We start from the raw sequence: 20,821 nt of genomic DNA, 5'->3' as shown, positions 1-20,821 counted from the left end.
GTGCGAGTACAGTCGCGCATATGAGCGAGTACAAGTGTCTTTTCATTCCGGTTCTAGGTTAACTTTCTGATCCAGTTTTTTTCATTTTCTTCGGGTCCTCACTGGTTCTTCCGGTTTTCTTCGGGTCTGCTGTTTCTTTGGCTCAGGCAGTCTCTCGCCCGTTTTCTTTCGGTTTTCATTTTTTGTCCTTTTCTTTTTCTGTTTCTTCTTTTCTGATTGATCTTTTCAACAAATCTTTTTTTGTTGTTTTGAACATTTTTTAAATATGAACATTTTATGTCTCTGAACAAGAAAGTTGAACAAATTTATTTTTTGAACTTTTTTTGAGCAAAAATTGTTTTGACCACAAAAATTTTGAGAAATTTTTTTCTTTCCAAAAGTTTTTTGAGAAATTATTTTAAACAGTTTTTATTTGAACATTTCTCAAGTCTGAACAAATTTTTTGCTAAAAATCAAAAGTTTTTCAAATTTGATTTTTTGCTAATATAAAAGAAAAACAAATCTGGAGAAGAGGGTTACCTGGGCCGGCCCAGCAGGGGAGCAAACGCGGGGGCTCTGCGTGCGTGTGGTTACCCCGTACACAGTGCGATGTATTGGGTAAAAGTAGGGGTGTAAATGGATGGGATTGAATTTTTCTCATACCATATCTTTTATCATATATTTTTTCGGATTCGGATCAGAACGGATATTGACCGGTTTCGGATTCGAATGCGGATATACCGGAATGCGGATTCGAATCGAAAGTGGAGCAGACTCATATCGGAAACAAAAATAGTTGGATATATGCTCTCACCGATAGATAATTATAGTTCTTGCAAATTTTCAGAAGGATTTAAACTTGTAGTCTTGTATAGTTAAGAGAAAAGAGAGACAATACGCTAAAACTCAAGCATTGATAGAAATTGGGAGCTAAATATGCTCGGCGAATGAATTCAGTGAGTCAATAACTACTAATATTGTGAGATTGGCCTTGGCTGTTGACTCAGAAATAGGATTATCCGGTTTAAAACCTTCGGATTATCCTACATAAATTTCAGATAATCCATATCCGCATGATATTTTGTATATCATATCCTACACCGTATCCGGGGCACCACTTCGGAATCGGATATCTTATACGCCGGATTCCTTAACATCTGATATGGATGCTTTAAAGCGGTTTCGGGACCGATTTCGGTGCGGAAATTATCCTATCCGTTTACACCCGTAGGTAAAACACATGTCTTGTTTCTTTAATGGATGTTGTAGCTTGGAAGTTGTGGGATCTATATGCACTGTGTGGCGGTTATCTGGAATTTTGCAGTGGTTATTCATCTAGGAAGTATCTAGCAACTGGAATACACTAGTATTGCCTTTTTTGTGGAACATGTATGCAAATGTGGTATTTGTCGTAACGGAAAATGAAGGTATAGATGCAGAGTACCGGGCAGGCGCGCACCATCCATCCTGGGCCTGGTGATCAGTCACGGCGAGGTAGTGAGAAAAAGTAAGACGCCACAACACACACCACGAAACGAGCCCATTTTACCGGCTGGCCCTTCTTGATAAAGAGCTTAAGGGTAGAGCCTATGCCACACGACTCGTTGGTTTGATTAATCAAAACTTCTGTATGAAAAGTTAGATTTTACGCCTTTTTTGTGTGTGATCCTATTTCTTGTTCATATAGTGTTTGAAACTGACGAGTATCTCGTAAGATGGTAGTAGTGGATTCAGTATGTGGTAAACAGACTTCAGCTCCTTCCATATAGGTGTTACATGTCTTTCTTCAGTTCTGCTCTGAAGTTCAATGCAGGATGGATGGATGCCATGAAGATCATCGACGGACTGCAGTTGACTGTCTCGGCGTAGTTTGGCGCTGGTGTGGTGTAGGTTGGCACATCCGTACGGTTAGGGTGACTAGCGAGACCGGTGTGTGAAAGCCCTTTCGGTGAGGCTTGTCATTTTTGATTGGAGGGGCGGCGGCAGCCAGCTGCGTTGAAGGACCGATGAGCAGATCGTGCGAACGAAGGCAAAGTCAACAACAAGGTGGTGCGTGGGTTCAGCCGCTTTGGAGCGAAACAGAAGCAGTAAAAAAAGCCAAGCCGTACCATATGTTTTGTGCTCTCAGGACATGCAAGAGTATCAACAAGATTGTGGTGGTGTGCCACGTATTAGCTCTGCAATGCAACACCACAATATTAGCCTCAGGTGCTCTCTTTCGTCACAAGAACATACAAGCTATCTAAGAAGCTCATTGCGGCAAGTGCTTTTGTGCGTGACAGTGGGTTGGGTTGACGTTAGTGGATGCATGCAACATAAGACATCACTCGAGTACAAGCAATATGAGTTAGCGTAGTCAACATCATATAGATTATACAAGCTATATGAGTTAGCGAGACAAAATTTTATACTTCTTTCTAACTTATTTTATCTTCTACATTCTTATGTATTATATTTTATATTACTTTGTTAGAGTAGTTAGCAACATATGAAGTGTCTCAATATTAGTTGTAGGGTTCTTGAAGATACACTTATGTTGAAAAAAACTTGAATGTATTTTGTAACCAACATTAAGTTAGTTTTATCCCTCATTAACATTGTTCCTTCAGGATATCTTGAAACCAAATGCATGTAAATGTGAAAATAAAGTTTCGCACGGCTCCTCTAATTTTTAACTGGAAATTCAATATAACTTCAATATTCTTAAATACTAGAGATTTGTAATGTGTATGCTCGAACAAATATCTTACTAGACGTTTTGGGTGTATCATTATCTAAAACAATTTAAAGAAGCTTCTTCAATTTAAATTTAACTATTGGCATAACACTCTATCAGATTTTCACAGTGATCCGAGGGTAAAATGTTGATGGTCGAGTCCCTAAGATCCGCTGCTCATGATGGGGGTTGATGTAGATGTTTTGAAACCATATGGCTCCTAGTGAGACTCTCCTATGGTGTCTTGTGTTGTCATACCGTAGATGTTGGCACTCATTTTGGGCTGATATCTAATCAAAGATGAAATCTCGCCATGATAGATGAATCGGGTGAGACACACTTGGAAAGCTCCATTCTGTGTGTTATTATTCCTCAAGGAGACGTCATGCCAATTATGTTGTGTCATGCCACGGTCAGACTTGATAGCCAACTGTGTTAGCACCGAGAGGTGACTCGAGGATCAATTTATGATGGCTTGCCCCACGGATCCTTTAGATGACCTCAAATGAATAATTGGTGCAAACGGAAGTTGTGAGTCTCATCGAAACAAGCAACTTTTATTTTTGAGTCATCACGATCCGAGTTGATATGCAACTTGTGGAGCCAAAATATTGCTGAAACCGAAATTACCAAAGTCAGCAGCTGCGAGCAAGGCCTCGATGTGAGCCGAAAACTCACAAATTGAGCCCCGAGCTCGCCCGCACACGCCACCAAGCGCCGACCACAAGCTTGGTCACACGAGCTACGAGCTCACGATGTGCCATTCATGGATTTCTCCCACGCCATCCCCATCTTCCACGTCGCTTACATGTACTCCACTAGCGTGCGCCAGCGTGTACTCCCCGTGAACGTCGATGTGAACTCCCAGCGAAACAAATCATAAGTTGTTCGACCAAATGTCTAAGCATAGTGTTTTGTTTTTGCAATCAAAAAAATTACAGAGGTTCTTTTTGCAAAACAACAGACCAGTTAGCGTGCCACATCAATGCTACTTGTCCTCGCTATCTCCATTCAAACCGGTTTGCTCATCTTTCCCAAATTGATTAGCCCACCGCCCACGCATGACATTTCGCGACTTTATAACTGAAGTGCTCATCCTCAACAAGTTCAATGACCAATGACGCGTATATCTAAAAAGACAAGTTTAGCTACTTGTGTTCTGAAATAAGAGTCACAACCTTATCGAGATATAGATATATCTAGATGTATTTTAATATATAGATAACTCTGTATTGAGACTAAGCTGCACCACTTATTGTGGAACGGAGGGGATATGTTAGAACGCGGTGTTCTATAAGCATGCGAGTTTTCCAAGTTCAAACTCATAATCTTTGTGAGGTATGTATGTAAGAATAAACACCATAAGTAGCGCCTCCCGAATGAGCCCGAGTTTGAACTAGAAATTCACATGTTTACATAACACTAGTAAACGTGCACGTGCAATGCACGTGTAAGATTATGAATTTGTTTGCCAATATAACAAATTATCACTCAGGTACAATAACATACTTATACAAAAAAAAATTACAACATTACCGTAGGGGAAACCCCTCTCTACGGTGTAATTTTATATGTTAAAGGGAGAGCACACTGTACAAAAAGGAAACAACCAAGTGGGCTTATTACATTAAGGTGGATAGAAATACCAATAAAACGACATCAAGCTATATAAATAGGGTGTGTCTATGTCTCAGTCAACTGAGATTTTCTTAAGTCTAAAGTGCAACTGCAGTTTAAAAGAATGCGCAACTCGGATCAGTTGCACTTTTCTAGTAGAAAAGTGCAATTGCTTGACATAAAAGTGCAACTCAAGTGCATTTTTGTGGGTGACTGAGACTTCCCAGCACAAGTAGTGGATAACAATATTATGCAGTATATACATGCTAACATGCATATGGGATAACAATAGTAACCGGTATTTACATGCAAAACGGTTTTTGTGCTCTCTTGTGTAGAGGATTTGCCCAATATCATAAATATAAAAATATACAAAAAATGTCATGCACTATAGTTTCAAACTTCTGAAATATGAAAGACCACTCATATGTCTATTGCCTTCTTCCCAAGATTTGAGCTGAACCAGTTATTTGTAAAATGTGCTTGGACATAATTAAGGGGAGTATGAACAAAACAGAAACTATTTAAGCATCTAATTTGCAGGGGGTGACACATTGTTTACGGATTACCATAAACTGCCCTCAATTTTCTTTCCCCATCTTATGGACAGCCAAAAATACCATGGTATATGTATGTTCTGTAAGACATGTAACTATATGTAGCCGGGATAGATGACGCCGAGGACAGACTATGTGTGTCCTTCCTGCAAAAAAAAACCCAGTATATGCCGCTCATATAAGAGGCGATGGAGTTGTGTATGAGGCGAATGATGAAACATAACTTTAATACTTTATGCAAGAAATAATTTATTTCAAAAAAAAGAAATACTTTATGCAAGAAAAGAATTGTGATGCCTTCTTTATTTGTATTGCTCACATTAGGGTAGAGCCATGAAAACTGGATATAACACTGAGAGGGGTTCAAACCTAGGAATGATGCTACTGATTTAGATACACTAGCAAAAGATGGGCGCGGCAGCACGCCGCGCCAGTGCAATGGTTTTTTGGTGAAAAAAAGATACACTATTTAAATTACACTAATATGTATAATAAATTGGATTAACAAAAATGGATATGCTAGTAAATACGTGTGTGCTTATACGGTGCGTAAAATATGGTGGTTACTGTTTTGGCCCATGTAAATATGAATGGGCCAGTAATTACTGTTTTGGCTTCTACAATTATTTAAAATACGATGATCTCAGAAAAAAATTAAATACGGTGCTTACTGTTTTGGCCCATGTAAGATAGGTGGTTGCGTGCCCATGCCTATACATCTTTGGTATATGTAATTAACATTAAGAAATCTATACATATGTTTTATGGTTAATAGACTGTCGGATTGTAGCAGTTTCAAAATCAGAGTCTCTGAATACATGTGAGAACTAAAATGACACATATAATATAAGCAGGCATTGCAGGAGTTCAAAAATTAGTGTCTCCAAACAACTACTTGAACTAAGATAAGACATATACGGAGTAATATAAGCAGGGATACTTAGGTGGATAAGGGCATTCACACTGGATTATATGAAGAATATGTCGGTTCACTGGACTGGGCCAGACAACAACATTACATGGTTTGACTGAACTGGTTTAGAGGCCACCGATACATCTTCCAGGCCTGAAACAGATGACGCCGATAGAGATTCGTGCAGGTTTGTAGATTGTCTTGAGCTAAACAATAGAAGGGATAGATCATCTGATTTGTTGTTGATGCGCAGAGCCGCCGCCGCTGCTGATGCGCATAGAATATGTTCTATTGATGGGCTCCAAGCAAGACATCCTTAACTAAATCAGTGTAAATTGCCCCTGTAACCTGCGTGCAAGTGAATCTATTAGGTACAGAGATAGATACACACATATGGAAACAGAAAAGCATGGAGAAGACCGACTTTTAGCAGAAATTCATGAATAGTTTAGAGCACTATGTTTAGCCTTGCAAACTAAAAACTGATTGAGCTATTAATTCCGTCTTCTTTCTCTAGAATTTTTTGACTGATAATATATTCTGCGGCATGCAAAGCAATGCATGATATTATCACCTAGAGCCTGCAACTGAAGAACTCTAAATGCTTAATTCTATTCCAAGCACTTTGCAAGACAATAATATGCTCTCATCACTCACCAAAGAACGTGAAAGCTTGGATCTGATTCCCACTTATCACTTGTGGGATGGACTGGGAGATGACTCATCTTGCCATGTGGTTTGTACAAAAGCTAGAGGTCTTTGACACTGCTAGAAATAACCTTTTTTCCTTGTCTATGGATAGCAAATTTAGTAACTTAGGTACTAACTGATTTCAAAGCTTCTCTTTGGTGGAGATGTTGGCACTTACAAATTAATTCTTATCTTCGGTGACAGGAAATGCAGAATTGAATAATTGGCACTGTTTCTGGAATGATACTTGGCCTTTTTCAGGAATGTAAATCGTTGAACAAAGATTCACATAATAAGGAAAAGAGGGCCATTGTTTTCATCGTCAATGAATTTTCCGAACACTAAAAAGGAAATAAAGGAATCTTGGAGGAAAGCTCATGCAGGATGGAATAAGCTGGCAGTATTCTATTGAAGAATATTGTGAAGTCTGTTACCCGTCCTTAGAGATGACAATGGTAGAATAATCTTGTCAGCATGGTGAGTTCTTGATCATCACCAGGAGCGAATTAAATCTATCGTTGCTATTGTTGTTAAACCAGTCCACATGGAATCAGATTGTGGTGCTGTGGTACATGAAGTGAAAGAAGGGGAGAAGCAAATTTGCCATCTTATGCAGAGGCTGGGGCTTCCCCATTTGTAAGAAAATGAAAGTTTGGGGATAACCTAGGATGCAACAATTAGTGTAAGCTGAAAAAAAACACTACATGTCATTTCCTAGCATTTGTATCATGCATTATAATTTACACCTTTGTGGAGAATACTTAGATACGCAAACAATGTGCCAATCATTTAGATAACAGAAATGAACCCCAAAATAATAAGAAGCAACTGTACAAGTCTTCCAATAAAAGAATTACTCCACATTTAAAAGCCTGCCTTTTATCACCAAGAAAATCAAGAATGGGAGAGTACCATAGGAATAACCGAATGAGCAATTGTCTTGCAAGCTGAACCAAACATACAACTCCTCAACTGAATACCTTCTCATAGACCCATGTATGGGGAGATCTCCTGGGTCAGTAATTTTCTTTCTTACCGAAGAAAAAGAAGGACAAAGAATTCTGAACATTCAACTCAACCACATGACTAAATTTTAGAGCAAGCAACCTTAGGCGAACTACAAAGCTAGAGGCAGACTATAAAATAAATTAGTATCACTTTTTTCTTCTTCTTTTCGTTGCAAGGTTCATTCCAGATTTCGGAAGTGCGTATTGATGTTAGGTTGTACCTAATAGGAAGATCAGGTTACTCTTGTGATGTTACTCCTACTTATTACTCTCAGATCAAAATATGTTGGTTCAAGAGACTAATTACCTAATAAATTAGTATAACTTTTCTTCTTTTCGTCAGGCACGTATGGCTGTCCTCCAGTTCCTCTCCAAGCACATATGTCTGTTCTCCACACGTGGTAGCCGGCCTATGGTTTGTCTTCTTTGCATGTACAGCTACTCATCTGGAAGCAATAACCCTTGGAAACGAATTAACCAAGAATTCAATGACAATTAAAATGTTTGAGAACAGGAAAATGCAGCATATCTTTATAAATACACAAGTTCCCAATCCAAAATACCAGCATACACCTTCTGAAGCAAAATAGATCTCCTTAAGTGAAATGAAATGATCATATTTGTAGACAAAAAAAATATGGCCAATTGTGTCACAACTGAGCAAGACAATGGTCCAATGCATATTCATGTTTTACATGTGAACCCATGCATTGGTCGTTGAAAATAATTGGCTACCTAGAGCAGAGTAAGCTTAAGAAATATATGCAATAATCTATCTTAGTAACTGCTCTGTGACAACTGACATTGTACAAAGTGCATGATTGCTACGAAGAACCTTCCGCATTTCTACTAAGTACCAATTAGTAAGAAAGAGAGAAAAATAATGTATGAACTGCCTCTGTTGGTCTACAATATAAGAATAGCTGCCAACTCGTTCAGGTAATGATTTTTGAAAGACAGGCTTTTAAATGTGGAGAACCTTTTATAAGTAATGATTCTAAATTGAGAACCTTTTTTGTAGAACATAAACTCCAGGTGAAGAACAAACCTACAGTACAGCATGAAGAATTGCCTTGCAGGAAAGGACCACGCAAAGGCTGAGAGGCCTCGAACAAAGATGCAGGTCCGTTCTCACCGCCCGTGCCACACCGTCACAGCTGCAGAGCGTCCCATATAAAAACAATACCCCAACTGCAGGAAAGAATCAATAAAGTCATCAGTTCACATATATTTGTACTGAACAAAAGTTCAGCTTCGTGCCATTGACCCCAACTGCAGGAAAGAATCAATAAAGTCATCAGTTCACATATATTTGTACTGAACAAAAGTTCAGCTTCGTGTTAACTCCATTGACGCTGTTAATCTGGCCTGAAATACCTTACCATGGCATGTTTTTAGAAACTTGTATTGTTCAGAATTGCCTGATACTAATCATACTTGATGAACCTTGAGGATGATGTAGCCATCTAATCCACGTCTCAAAGGAACCCATCTTAAAACCATCAAAATCCACACCAATCTTCTTCTTTTTTACAAAGATCCGAAGGCAACCTCAGGGGAGAGCTAACTCACCGGCTAACCCTGTGGATGCTGCTTCTTTCTTTGGTAGATGTTCACTTCCTAGCTGCAGATAGCACGCGGGGGAGGCCGGAGGAAGAACCTGGCAGCGAGCCGGAGAGTCTCCTGCAGTAAGCCTGCCTCCGGTACCTGCATCGCCTAAACCAACATGTTGCAGAGGGCAGCGGCCGTCGAGGGTCTCGTCGTAGAGGGCGCCACTGCCGTGGAGAGCCTCTCCGTTGAGCGCACCACTACCGTCGAGAGCCTCTCCGTTGAGTGCACCGCTGCCGTGGAGGCTCTCCCTCCCAATCCGGATGTCAAACATGAGGAACCGCCACAGCCCATCGCCGCGACCAGCTCGCCCGCTAGAGGGAGTCAGGGCGGCGCTGGAAGGTGCAGCCGCCAATCACGGCGAACAGCTCTCCCATCCAGCAGGAGCCAGGGGCGCTGCGAAATCCGTCCAGCGCGGCAAAGGAACCTGGCAGCGCTGAACCTCCGGAGAGCAGCGTGGGGGCCAGAGCAGCACGTGGATCTTGATTCCTGCAAGGCAGCTGGGAGCATCTTCATCCAAGGAGATTTCCAATAATGGGTGAAAATAGGAGATGAAGAAAGGGACATCCGCACGGCATCTACACCGGCGGTCGATCTGGTGCCACGGGATTTGACCTCCAACAGCTAAAAATCATGGCGACAGAGACAATCGCGGCAAAGTGGCGGGCGTGACTCCCTGTGCTCGAGAAAGGTGTGGTGTGGGGTGGGGGGGAAAAGCGGCCGGTGGGAGACGACGCCCGGGCGCACTGAAGAAGAAGAGGGCAGCGGGGCGCACGAACGCCGGCAGCGGACTCAGCGGCATCCGCAAATGCTAAATGAGGACGGCCCGGCCGCGTGGCGCACGAACGCCGCGGGCGCAGATGGGAAGAGCATCCCCGATCCGCTCACGGCCGCGAGCCGGAGCCGCGACACGGGGAGGACCAGCGGCCGGCGGTCCTGGAGCAAACCCTCAGCAGCAGAGACAGAAGCACGGCGAGGGTACGACGGGCGCGAGATCCACGCGCCGATCCCCTCACCATTGGAGCCAAATCGAAGCACAGAAAAGCAGAAAGAAAAGAGAAGAAAAGAGAAGAGAGGTACCGACCAGAGAAGCGGTCAAGCGGCGGCCGGACCACTCGATGTCCCAGGCGGGCCCACCAGGCGGCAGCAGCACAGTAACAAAGAAGCACTAAGTCCACCCGAGAACACACACGGAAGTACGAACTGTGAGGATAGAAAATACAGAGAAATAGAAACGCATCCCCCGAAATACACACAGAAGCTAAATTTAACAGCAAATTACACGTGTCAGCAGGGCAGGTAGGGTAAAAAAATATCCCAAAAATTGAGAAAAAACTTTAATGTTCAGGTTTAGTATAGTATATACTTATGACTATAATTAATAGCCTGACTTCTCTATTTCGAAATCATTGTTCGGTCTAAACAAAGTACAATCTATGTCCATAGAAACATGAGAAGGATCGAACAAAAAATAGTTTGTCAATTGCTGCAGCTAACAAGTCTTCGATGCACGACCCAACTGCGAAAAAGTAGCTGTTACAACAAATTGCCGCAGCACATCTGAACATGGAAAAGAATATATGCATTTAATCAGCCAATTGCCCCATCATTTATCCTCAAACTGAATCAAGGTGCACCAGCTTGATTAGCAAGTTAAAATTATCATGTGTGCCTGTGCAAAATGCATAGATCAATTCATGCCAACAGCTGATAATTAAAAAAATCAGCCTTATCTTATTGCATGATGAACGACCGAAAATACACCTGCAAAAAAGGGTAGAAAGCATGGTGTCGTACGAAAAAAAATCAGCCTTATCTTGGATTAATTTTTTGCAGGTGTATTTTCGGTCGTTCATCATGCAATAAGATAAGGCTGATTTTTTTAATTAGTTGGCATGAATTGATCTATGCATTTTGCACAGGCACACATGATAATTTTAACTTGCTAATCAAGCTGGTGCACCTTGATTCAGTTTGAGGATAAATGATGGGGCAATTGGCTGATTAAATGCATATATTCTTTTCCATGTTCAGATGTAGCTGCGGCAATTTGTTGTAACAGCTACTTTTTCGCAGTTGGGTCGTGCATCGAGACTTGTTAGCTGCAGCAATTGACAAACTATTTTTTGTTCGATCCTTCTCATGTTTCTATGGAAATAGATTGTACTTTGTTTAGACTGAACAATGATTTCGAAATAGAGAAGTCAGGCTATTAATTATAGTCATGTATCTAAACCAGTAGCATCATTCCTAGGTTTGAACCCCTCTCAGTGTTATATCCAGTTTTCATGGCTCTACCCTAATGTGAGCAATACAAATAAAGAAGGCATCACAATTCTTTTCTTGCATAAAGTATTTCTTTTTTTTTGAAATAAATTATTTCTTGCATAAACTATCAAAGTTATGTTTCATCATTCGTCTCATACACAACTCCATCGCCTCTTATATGAGCGGCATATACTGGGTTTTTTTTGCAGGAAGGACACACATAGTCTGTCCTCGGCGTCATCTATCCCGGCTACATATAGTTACATGTCTTACAGAACATACATATACCATAGTATTTTCGGCTGTCCATAAGATGGGGAAAGAGAATTGAGGGCAGTTTATGGTAATCCGTAAACAATGTGTCACCCCCTGCAAATTAGATGCTTAAATAGTTTCTGTTTTGTTCATACTCCCCTTAATTATGTCCAAACACATTTTACAAATAACTGGTTCAGCTCAAATCTTGGGAAGAAGGCAATAGACATATGAGTGGTCTTTCATATTTCAGAAGTTTGAAACTATAGTGCATGCCATTTTTTTGTATATTTTTATATTTATGATATTGGGCAAATCCTCTACACAAGAGAGCACAAAAACCGTTTTGCATGTAAATACAGGTTAATAGTGTTATCCCATATGCATGTTAGCATGTATATACCGCATAATATTGTTATCCACTACTTGTGCTGGGAAGTCTCAGTCACCCACAAAAATGCACTTGAGTTGCACGTTTATGTCAAGCAATTGCACTTTTCTACTAGAAAAGTGCAACTGATCCGAGTTGCACATTCTTTTAAACTGCAGTTGCACTTTTCTGAGGTAACTGGGACTTAAGAAAATCTCAGTTGACTGAGACATAGACACACCCTATTTATATAGCTTGATGTCGTTTTATTGGTATTTCTATCCACCTTAATGTAATAAGCCCACTTGGGTGTTTCCTTTTTGTACAGTGTGCTCTCCCTTTAATATATAAAATTACACCATAGAGAGGGGTTTCCCCTACGGTAATGTTGTAAACAAATTTTTTGTATAAGTATGTTATTGTACCTTAGTGATAATTTGTTATATTGGCAAACAAATTCATAATCTTACACGTGCATTGCACGTGCACGTTTACTAGTCACCAAAAAAGCGTAGATGCTGAAAATAGCTAGCCTGTGTCACAGTTGACAGGATGCATGTTAGCCAGCGACCTTCAGTGTATTGCATAATCGATGACATGCCAATGATCCGAGAAGTAAACTAAAATTCCTACGTCAGTATGTGGTGTGGGTTATGCTATGTGCTTAGTTATGCGCAACACTACTGAGTTCCAGATAAATGTATATCTACACACATGCCATGATTTCAAATAACTTTTTAACTAATTGTTCAAATTACGCTTAAGTGATTTTTACCTACAAGTTACAACCCACACTTTCAAAATTCGTAGAAGCACTTTCATTCTAACCTACAAGTTATAATAGTTCATAACCTTGTGTGACAAAGTACACTGCAAATAGAAGATATTCAAATTAAGAAAGTAAATTAATGATCTCCTTGCAAAAAAGGAACAAGGACAAAAAATTAACTAATTAACCGAGTCACTAAATTAGTTGTCAAACATCATAGTCAGTTATGAAGTCAAATCGAGGTACTACAACTGTGGGAGCATGCGGCGTATGTAATACGAACCTGATGAAATCAAGGGGGACGACAACTTTGTTGCCATGTTCTTTGGCAAGCACGGCGATGATTATACCTGCACACATAACCCGTGCAATTACAAAGCTTAGTATTTTTCTTTCCAAGTCTAGAAGAATGCTAAGGCTTTGTTTGGTACTAGAGTTTTTATGGGCATTGGTAGGAATAATACTCTAGATTATAGAGTATTGAGTGAAACCGCTACCTTCATTCAATTTCTACGAGATTCCATCTCCAATCCACTAGGTATGGGTAATTGGGGATTGAAAAAATTCACTAAGATTTTGAAAAAAGTGGGGATAAGCGGGGATGCTCAATACTCTAGTACCAAACATATTTTATTAAAAAACGGGCATTTAGGATTTGGTGGGGATTATCCTCACTACTCCCCACAAAAACCCAAGTACCAAACAAAGCCTAAATAATTTAATTGTAAACTAAAAATGCAGTTATGTATGGGGATTCTTGAATAGATTAGTTCAGGGTTCATACTCACACTTAAATCAATCAGTTAATCAAACCTAGAGAGAGATGGACTCACCGAGTTTAATCATGATTATCTAGTCCGGGAGAAGCCCCGTCACCGGACGTCCGCCGCGATGACGCTGAGGTTGTAGAAGGCGTAGTACATGGCGACGTCGATGCACGTCGAGGGACTAAGCTTCCACATCTGGTAGATACCCATGCATGTCACGATCGCGCCGAAGGGCATGCTGATCTGGAACTCCTCGGCATTGAAGACGCTGTCGAGGTTCCTTATGTCATGGACGAGTTCCCGGAGTGGGCTGAGAGCGCTAGCGATGACGCCCATCACGGTGGCCTTCGCCTCCCTGGCCTCGGCCTGGAACCGCTCGTTAATGGCGGCCCGGATGAAGTCCATGGTTTCGAACTCGTCGAGTTCCTTATGAGTTAGCCTCATGGGATACACGAAAGAATCATCGTCCACGTCGTCCGCGCCGTCGGAGATAATTACAAAAATCCACCACAATTGTGGCTAGGGTTTCAAAAAACCACCAACTTTCAAATTTTTGACAGAAAACCACCGGTTTGGTGTAACAGTGTGACAAATACCCTCTCCCCTTCTCTCACAGGTGCCGCAGTCGCCGCCGTCGCGTCCGCCGCCGCGCCAATGCCGCCGCCGCAATGTCGTCGTGGAACGAGAGAGAGAGCAGCAGCCAAGACAGTCTTCTCTCTGAGTTTCCAATGGGGCTGATCTGAGCCCAATGTCGCGGGTACGTATTGAGATAGGGTTAGGGTTTGGTAATATTTGGGGATTTGCTTGATTTAGTCCATTTAATTCGAATTTGTTGCATCTTATCTTCTAATTTAGGTCCCAGAGAGAATCTATGACCCGGATTACACCGGTGTTCATGCTGGGCCGGAGCGCTACCACCACCACTTGCCGTGCCACAAGTATGTGGCATTCGACGGGACGAACACGGGCCGGAGGTTCTTGGGATGTGGATGCAAGGTAGGAACATCTCTCCAATTTCTTGTGCATTTAGCAAACGTTGTGCATTTAGCAAACCTTGTGTCAGTTATTGGGTTGTGGATGCATCTAGGAATAGCAAACCTTGTGTCCGATTTAGGACCATAGTTTTTAGCCACATTGTTTCATCAACCCTTGTAATAATTTTTGGAATAAATATAACTTTCAGGACAAAGAGATTTGTGAGACAGTTTTCTGGGTGGATCAGGAGTGGCCACAATCTCTGAAACATGCATTGTTGCAGTTGTGGCATTCATATGAGGAGGAGAAGGAAACCAGAATCTCTGGTAATGTAGAGTATGCTACTGCCAATTACCAGCTAGTGCTTGAGAAGAGGGAGCTGGAAAAGAAAAACTTGGAACTGCATAAATGATGCGTGTAGTTGACACGTCTGTTGGGAACCCCAAGAGGAAGGTGTGATGCGCACAGTAGCAAGTTTCCCTCAGTAAGAAACCAAGGTTTAATCGAACCAGTAGGAGTCAAGAAGCACGTTGAAGGTTGATGGCGGAGGAGTGTAGTGCGGCGCAACACCGGGATTCCGGCGCCAACGTGGAACCCGCACAACACAATCACAGAACTTTGCCCCAACGTAACGAGCGAGGTTGTCAATCTCACCTGGCTTGTCTGTAAACAAAGGATTAGATGTATAGTGTGGATGATGATGTTTGTTTGCGAAGAAGAGTAAAGAACAATTGCGAGTAGATTGTATTTCGGATGTAAAGAATAGGACCGGGGTCCACAGTTCACTAGCGGTGTCTCTCCCATAAGATAGCGAGATGTTGGGTGAACAAATTACAGTTGGGCAATTGACAAATAAAGAAGGCATAACAATGCACATACAAATATCATGATGAGTACTATGAGATTTAATCAGGGCATTACGACAAAGTACATAGACCGCCATCCGACATGCATCTATGCCTAAAAAGTCCACTTTCGAAGTTATCATCCGAACCCCTTCCGGTATTAAGTTGCAAACAACGAGACAATTGCATTAAGTATGGTGCGTAATGTAATCAACACAAATATCCTTAGACAAAGCATCGATGTTTTATCCCTAGTGGCAACAGCACATCCACAACCTTAGAACTTTCCGTCATCGTCCCGATTTAATGGAGGCATGAACCCACTATCGAGCATAAATACTCCCTCTTGGAGTCACAAGTATCAACTTGGCCAGAGCCTCTACTAGCAACGGAGAGCATGCAAGAATATAAACAACATATATGATAGATTGATAATCAACTTGACATAGTATTCAATATCCATCGGATCCCAACAAACACAACATGTAGGATTACAAATAAACGATCTTGATCATGATAGGCAGCTCACAAGATCGAACATGATAGCACAATTAGGAGAAGACGACCATCTAGCTACTGCTATGGACCCGTAGTCCAGGGGTGAACTACTCACAAATCGATCCGGAGGCGATCATGGCGATGAAGAGTCCTCCGGGAGATGATTCCCCTCTCCGACAGGGTGTCGGAGGCGATCTCCTGAATCCCCCGAGATGGGATTGGCGGCGGCGGCGTCTCTGGAAGGTTTTTCGTATCGTGGCTCTCGGTACTGGGGGTTTCGCGACGAAGGCTTTAAGTAGGCGGAAGGGTAGGTCAGGGGGCCACACGAGGGACCCACACAATAGGGCCGTGCGGCCAGGGGCTGGGCCGCGCCGCCCTAGCGTGTCGTCGCCTCGTGGCCCCACTTCGTTTCCTCTTCGGACTTCTGGAAGCTTCGTGGAAAAATAGGCCCCTCGGCGTTGATTTCGTCCAATTCTGAGAATATTTCCTTACTAGGATTTCTGAAACCAAAAACAGCAGAAAACAACAACGGGCTCTTCGGCATCTCGTCAATAGGTTAGTGCCGTAAAATGCATAATAATGACATATAATGTGTATAAAACATGTGAGTATCATCATAAAAGTAGCATGGAACATAAGAAATTATAGATACGTTTGGGACGTATCAAGCATCCCCAAGCTTAGTTCCTACTCGCCCTCGAGTAGGTAAACGATAACAAAGATAATTTCTGAAGTGACATGCTATCATAATCTTGATCATACTATTGTAAAGCACATGAGATGAATGCAGCGATTCGAAGCAATGATGAAGATAATGAGTAAACAAATGAATCATATAGCAAAGACTTTTCATGAATAATACTTTCAAGACAAGCATCAATAAGACTTGCATAACAGTTAACTCATAAGCAATAAATTCAAAGTAAAGGCATTGAAACAACACAAAGGAAGATATAAGTTTCAGCGGTTGCTTTCAACTTCAACATGTATATCTCATGGATAATTGTCAACACAAAGTAATATAACAAGTGCAATAGGTAAACATGTAAGAATCAATGCACACGAGTTTACACAAGTGTTTGCTTCTAAGATAGAAAGAATAGGTAGACCGACTCAACAATAAAGTAAAAGATAGGCCCTTCGCAGAGGAAGCATGGATTACTATTTTTGTGCTAGAGCTTTTATTTTGAAAACAAGAAACAATTTTGTCAACGGTAGTAATAAAGCATATGAGTTATGTATAAGACATCTTATAAGTTGCAAGCCTCATGCATAGTATACTAATAGTGCTCGCAGCTTGTCCTAATTAGCTTGGGTTAACACGGATTATCATTGCATAACATATGTTTCAACCAAGTGTCACAAAGGGGTACCTCTATGCCGCCTGTACAAGGGTCTAAGGAGAAGGTTCGCATTGGATTTCTCGCTTTTGATCATTCTCAACTTAGACACCCATACCGGGACAACATAGACAACGAGATAATGGACTCCTCTTTTAATGCTTAAGCATTTAACAACGAGATAATATTCTCATAAGAGATTGAGGATTAGCTGTCCACACTGAAACTTCCACCATGAATCATGGCTTTAGTTAGCGGCCCAATGTTCTTCTCTAACAGTATGCATACTCAAACCATTTGATTGTGAAAACCGCCCTTACTAAAGACAAGACGAACATGCATAGCAACTCACATGATATTCAACAAAGGTAAAAGAGTTGATGGCGTCCCCGAAAAACATGGTTACCGCTCAACAAGCAACTTACTAAGAAATAAGACACATAAGTACATATTCTTCACCACGATAGTTTTTAAGCTATTTTGTCCCATGAGCTATATATTGTAAAGGTAAAGAATAGAAATTTTAAAGGTAGCACTCAAGTAATGTACTTTGGAATGGCGGAGAAATACCATGTGGTAGGTAGGTATGGTGGACACAAATGGCATGGATTTTGGCTCAAGGATTTGGATGCACGAGAAGAATCCCTCTCAATACAAGGCTAGGTTAGCAAGGTTGTTTGAAGCAAACTCAAGTATGAAATGGTGCAGCAAGACTCACATATAAACATATTGTAAGCATTATAAGACTTTGCATCGTCTCCTTGTTGTTCAAACACCTCAACCAGAAAATATCTAGACTTAGAGAGAACAATCATGCAAACCAAATTTTAACATGCTCTATGTAGTTATTCATTAATGGGTACAAGGTACATGATGCAAGAGCTTAAACAAGATCTATATGAGCACAACAATTGCCAAGTATCACATTATTCAAGACATTATACCATTTACCACATGCGGCATTTTCCGTTTCCAACCATATATCAATGAATGAGGTAGTTCAACTTTCGCAATGAACATTAAGAATAAAGCTAAGAACACATGTGTTCATACGAAACAGCGGAGCGTAATATCTCCAATATAAAGGATTGTGGGATCCAATTTTATTCAAACAAAACAAAAACAAAAACAAACAGACGCTCCAAGTAAAGCACATAAGATGTGACCGAATGAAAATATAGTTTCACTAGAGGAACCTGATAATGTTGTCGATGAAGAAGGGGATGCCTTGGGCATCCCCAAGCTTAGACGCTTGGGTCTTCTTAAAATATGCAGGGATGAACCACGGGGGCATCCCCAAGCTTTGACTTTTCACTCTTCTTGATCATATTGTATCATCCTCCTCTCTTGACCCTTGAAAACTTCCTCCACACCAAACTTGAAACAAACTCATTAGAGGGTCAGTGCATAATTCATATATTCAGAGGTGACATAATCATTTTTAATACTTCTGGACATTGCACAAAGCTACTGAAAGTTAATGGAACAAAGAAATCCATCAAACATAGCAAAACGAGGCAATGCGAAATAAAAGGCAGAATCTGTCAAAACAGAACAGTCCGTAAAGACGAATTTTAAAGTGGCACCAGACTTGCTCAGATGAAAATTCCCAAATTGAATGAAAGTTGCGTACATATCTTAGGATCACGCACGTAAATTTGCAGATTTTTCTGAGTTACCTACAGAGAATTCTGCCCAGATTCGTGACAGCAAGAAATCTGTTTCGTGCGAGTAATCCAAATCTAGTATTGACTTTACTATCAAAGACTTTACTTGGCACAACAATGCAATGAAATAAAGATAAGGAGAGGTTGCTACAGTAGTAACAACTTCCAAGACTCAAATATAAAACAAAGTACTATAGTAAAATCATGGGTTGTCTCCCATAAGCGCTTTTCTTTAACGCCTTTCAGCTAGGCGCAGAAAGTGTGTATCAAGTATTATCAAGAGACGAAGCATCAACATCATAATTTGTTCTAATAATAGAATCATAAGGTAACTTCATTCTCTTTCTAGGGAAGTGTTCCATACCTTTCTTGAGAGGAAATTGATATTTAATATTACCTTCCTTCATATCAATGGTGGCACCAACAGTTCGAAGAAAAGGTCTTCCCAATATAATGGGACAAGATGCATTGCATTCAATATCCAAGACAACAAAATCAACGGGGACAAGGTTATTGTTAACCATAATAAGAACATTATCAATCCTCCCCAAAGGTTTCTTTTTAACATTATCAGCAAGATTAACATCCAAATAACAATTTTTCAATGGTGGCAAGTCAAGCATATCATAGATTTTCTTAGGCATAACGGAAATACTTGCACCAAGATCACATAAAGCATTACAATCAAAATCATTGACCTCATCTTAATGATGGGCTCCCAACCATCTTCTAACTTCCTAGGAATAGAAGTTTCAAGTTTTAGTTTATCTTCTCTAGCTTTTATGAGAGCATTTGTAATATGTTTTGTAAAGGCCAAATTTATAGCACTAGCATTGGAACTTCTAGCAAGTTTTTGTAAGAACTTTATAACTTCAGAGATGTGACAATCATCAAAATCTAAACCATTATGATCTACAGCAATGGGATCATTGTCCCCAATGTTGGAAAAAATTTCAGCAGTTTTATCACAAGCAGTTTCAGCAGTTTTAGCAGTTTCAGGTAATTTTGCACGCTTTGCACTAGGAGTAGAAACATTGCCAATGATACGTCTCCGACGTATCGATAATTTCTTGTGTACCATGCCACATTATTGATGTTATCTACATGTTTTATGCACACTTTATGTCATATTCGTGCATTTTCTGGAACTAACCTATTAACAAGATGCTTGAAGTGCCGAGTTCTTGTTTTCTGCTGTTTTTGGTTTCAGAAATCCTAGTAACGAAATATTCTCGGAATCGGACGAAATCAACGCCAAAGATCTTAGAATCCCCGGAAGCATCCAGAACACACCGGAGAGGTCGGAGGGGGGCCACGGGCCCGCCAAACTATAGGCTGGCGCGGCCGAGAGGGGGCCGCGCCGCCTATGGTGTGGGCCCCCGTAAGCCCTCTGCGCCGCCTCTTCGCCTATTTAAAGCCTCCGTCGCGAAAACCACGATACGAAGAACCACGATACGGAAAACCTTCCGGAGCCGCCGCCATCGCGAAGCCAAGATGCGGGGACGGGAGTCTCGTTCCGGCACCTCGCCGGAGCGGGGAAGTGCCCCGGAAGGCTTCTCCATCGACACCGCTGCCATCTCCACCGCCATCTTCATCACCGCTGCTGCTCCCATGAGGAGGGAGTAGTTCTCCATCGAGGCTCGGGGCTGTACCGGTAGCTATGTGGTTAATCTCTCTACTATGTACCTCAATACAATGATCTCATGAGCTGCTTTACATGATTGAGATTCATATGAGTTTTGTATCACTACTATCTATGTGCTACTCTAGTGATGTGTTATTAAAGTAGTTTTATTCCTCCTGCACGTGTGCAAAGGTGACAATGTGTGCACCGTGTTAGTACTTGGTTTATGCTATGATCATGATCTCTTGTAGATTGCGAAGTTAACTATTGCTATGATAATATTGATGTGATCTATTCCTCCTACATATGCATGAAGGTGACAGTGTGCATGCTATGCTAGTACTTGGTTTAGTCTT

General features: G+C 41.2%; 1 protein-coding gene and 1 long non-coding RNA gene across 2 annotated transcripts; both read right to left on the bottom strand.

The window, feature by feature from the left end:
- Positions 1 to 5,813: 5,813 nt before the first annotated feature.
- LOC124654870 lies at positions 5,814 to 7,874 on the bottom strand. The gene is made up of 2 exons (XR_006988499.1): positions 7,787 to 7,874; positions 5,814 to 6,130 (listed from the first exon to the last, which is right to left on the bottom strand). It is a non-coding gene; the product is annotated as an uncharacterized LOC124654870 (long non-coding RNA).
- A 6-nt stretch (positions 7,875 to 7,880) lies between these two features.
- LOC124654869 lies at positions 7,881 to 9,871 on the bottom strand. Its single transcript, XM_047193848.1, has 2 exons — positions 9,052 to 9,871; positions 7,881 to 8,670 (listed from the first exon to the last, which is right to left on the bottom strand). Exons 1-2 carry the CDS (start codon positions 9,359 to 9,361, stop codon positions 8,528 to 8,530), a joined length of 453 nt encoding a protein of 150 aa, XP_047049804.1. The 5' UTR covers positions 9,362 to 9,871; the 3' UTR covers positions 7,881 to 8,527.
- Between the last annotated feature and the right edge of the window lie 10,950 nt (positions 9,872 to 20,821).

The sequence above is a fragment of the Lolium rigidum genome, chromosome 5 (assembly GCF_022539505.1).
Source record: "Lolium rigidum isolate FL_2022 chromosome 5, APGP_CSIRO_Lrig_0.1, whole genome shotgun sequence".
Lineage (NCBI taxonomy): Eukaryota > Viridiplantae > Streptophyta > Magnoliopsida > Poales > Poaceae > Lolium > Lolium rigidum.
This window is presented reverse-complemented; position numbering and strand designations above follow the sequence as displayed.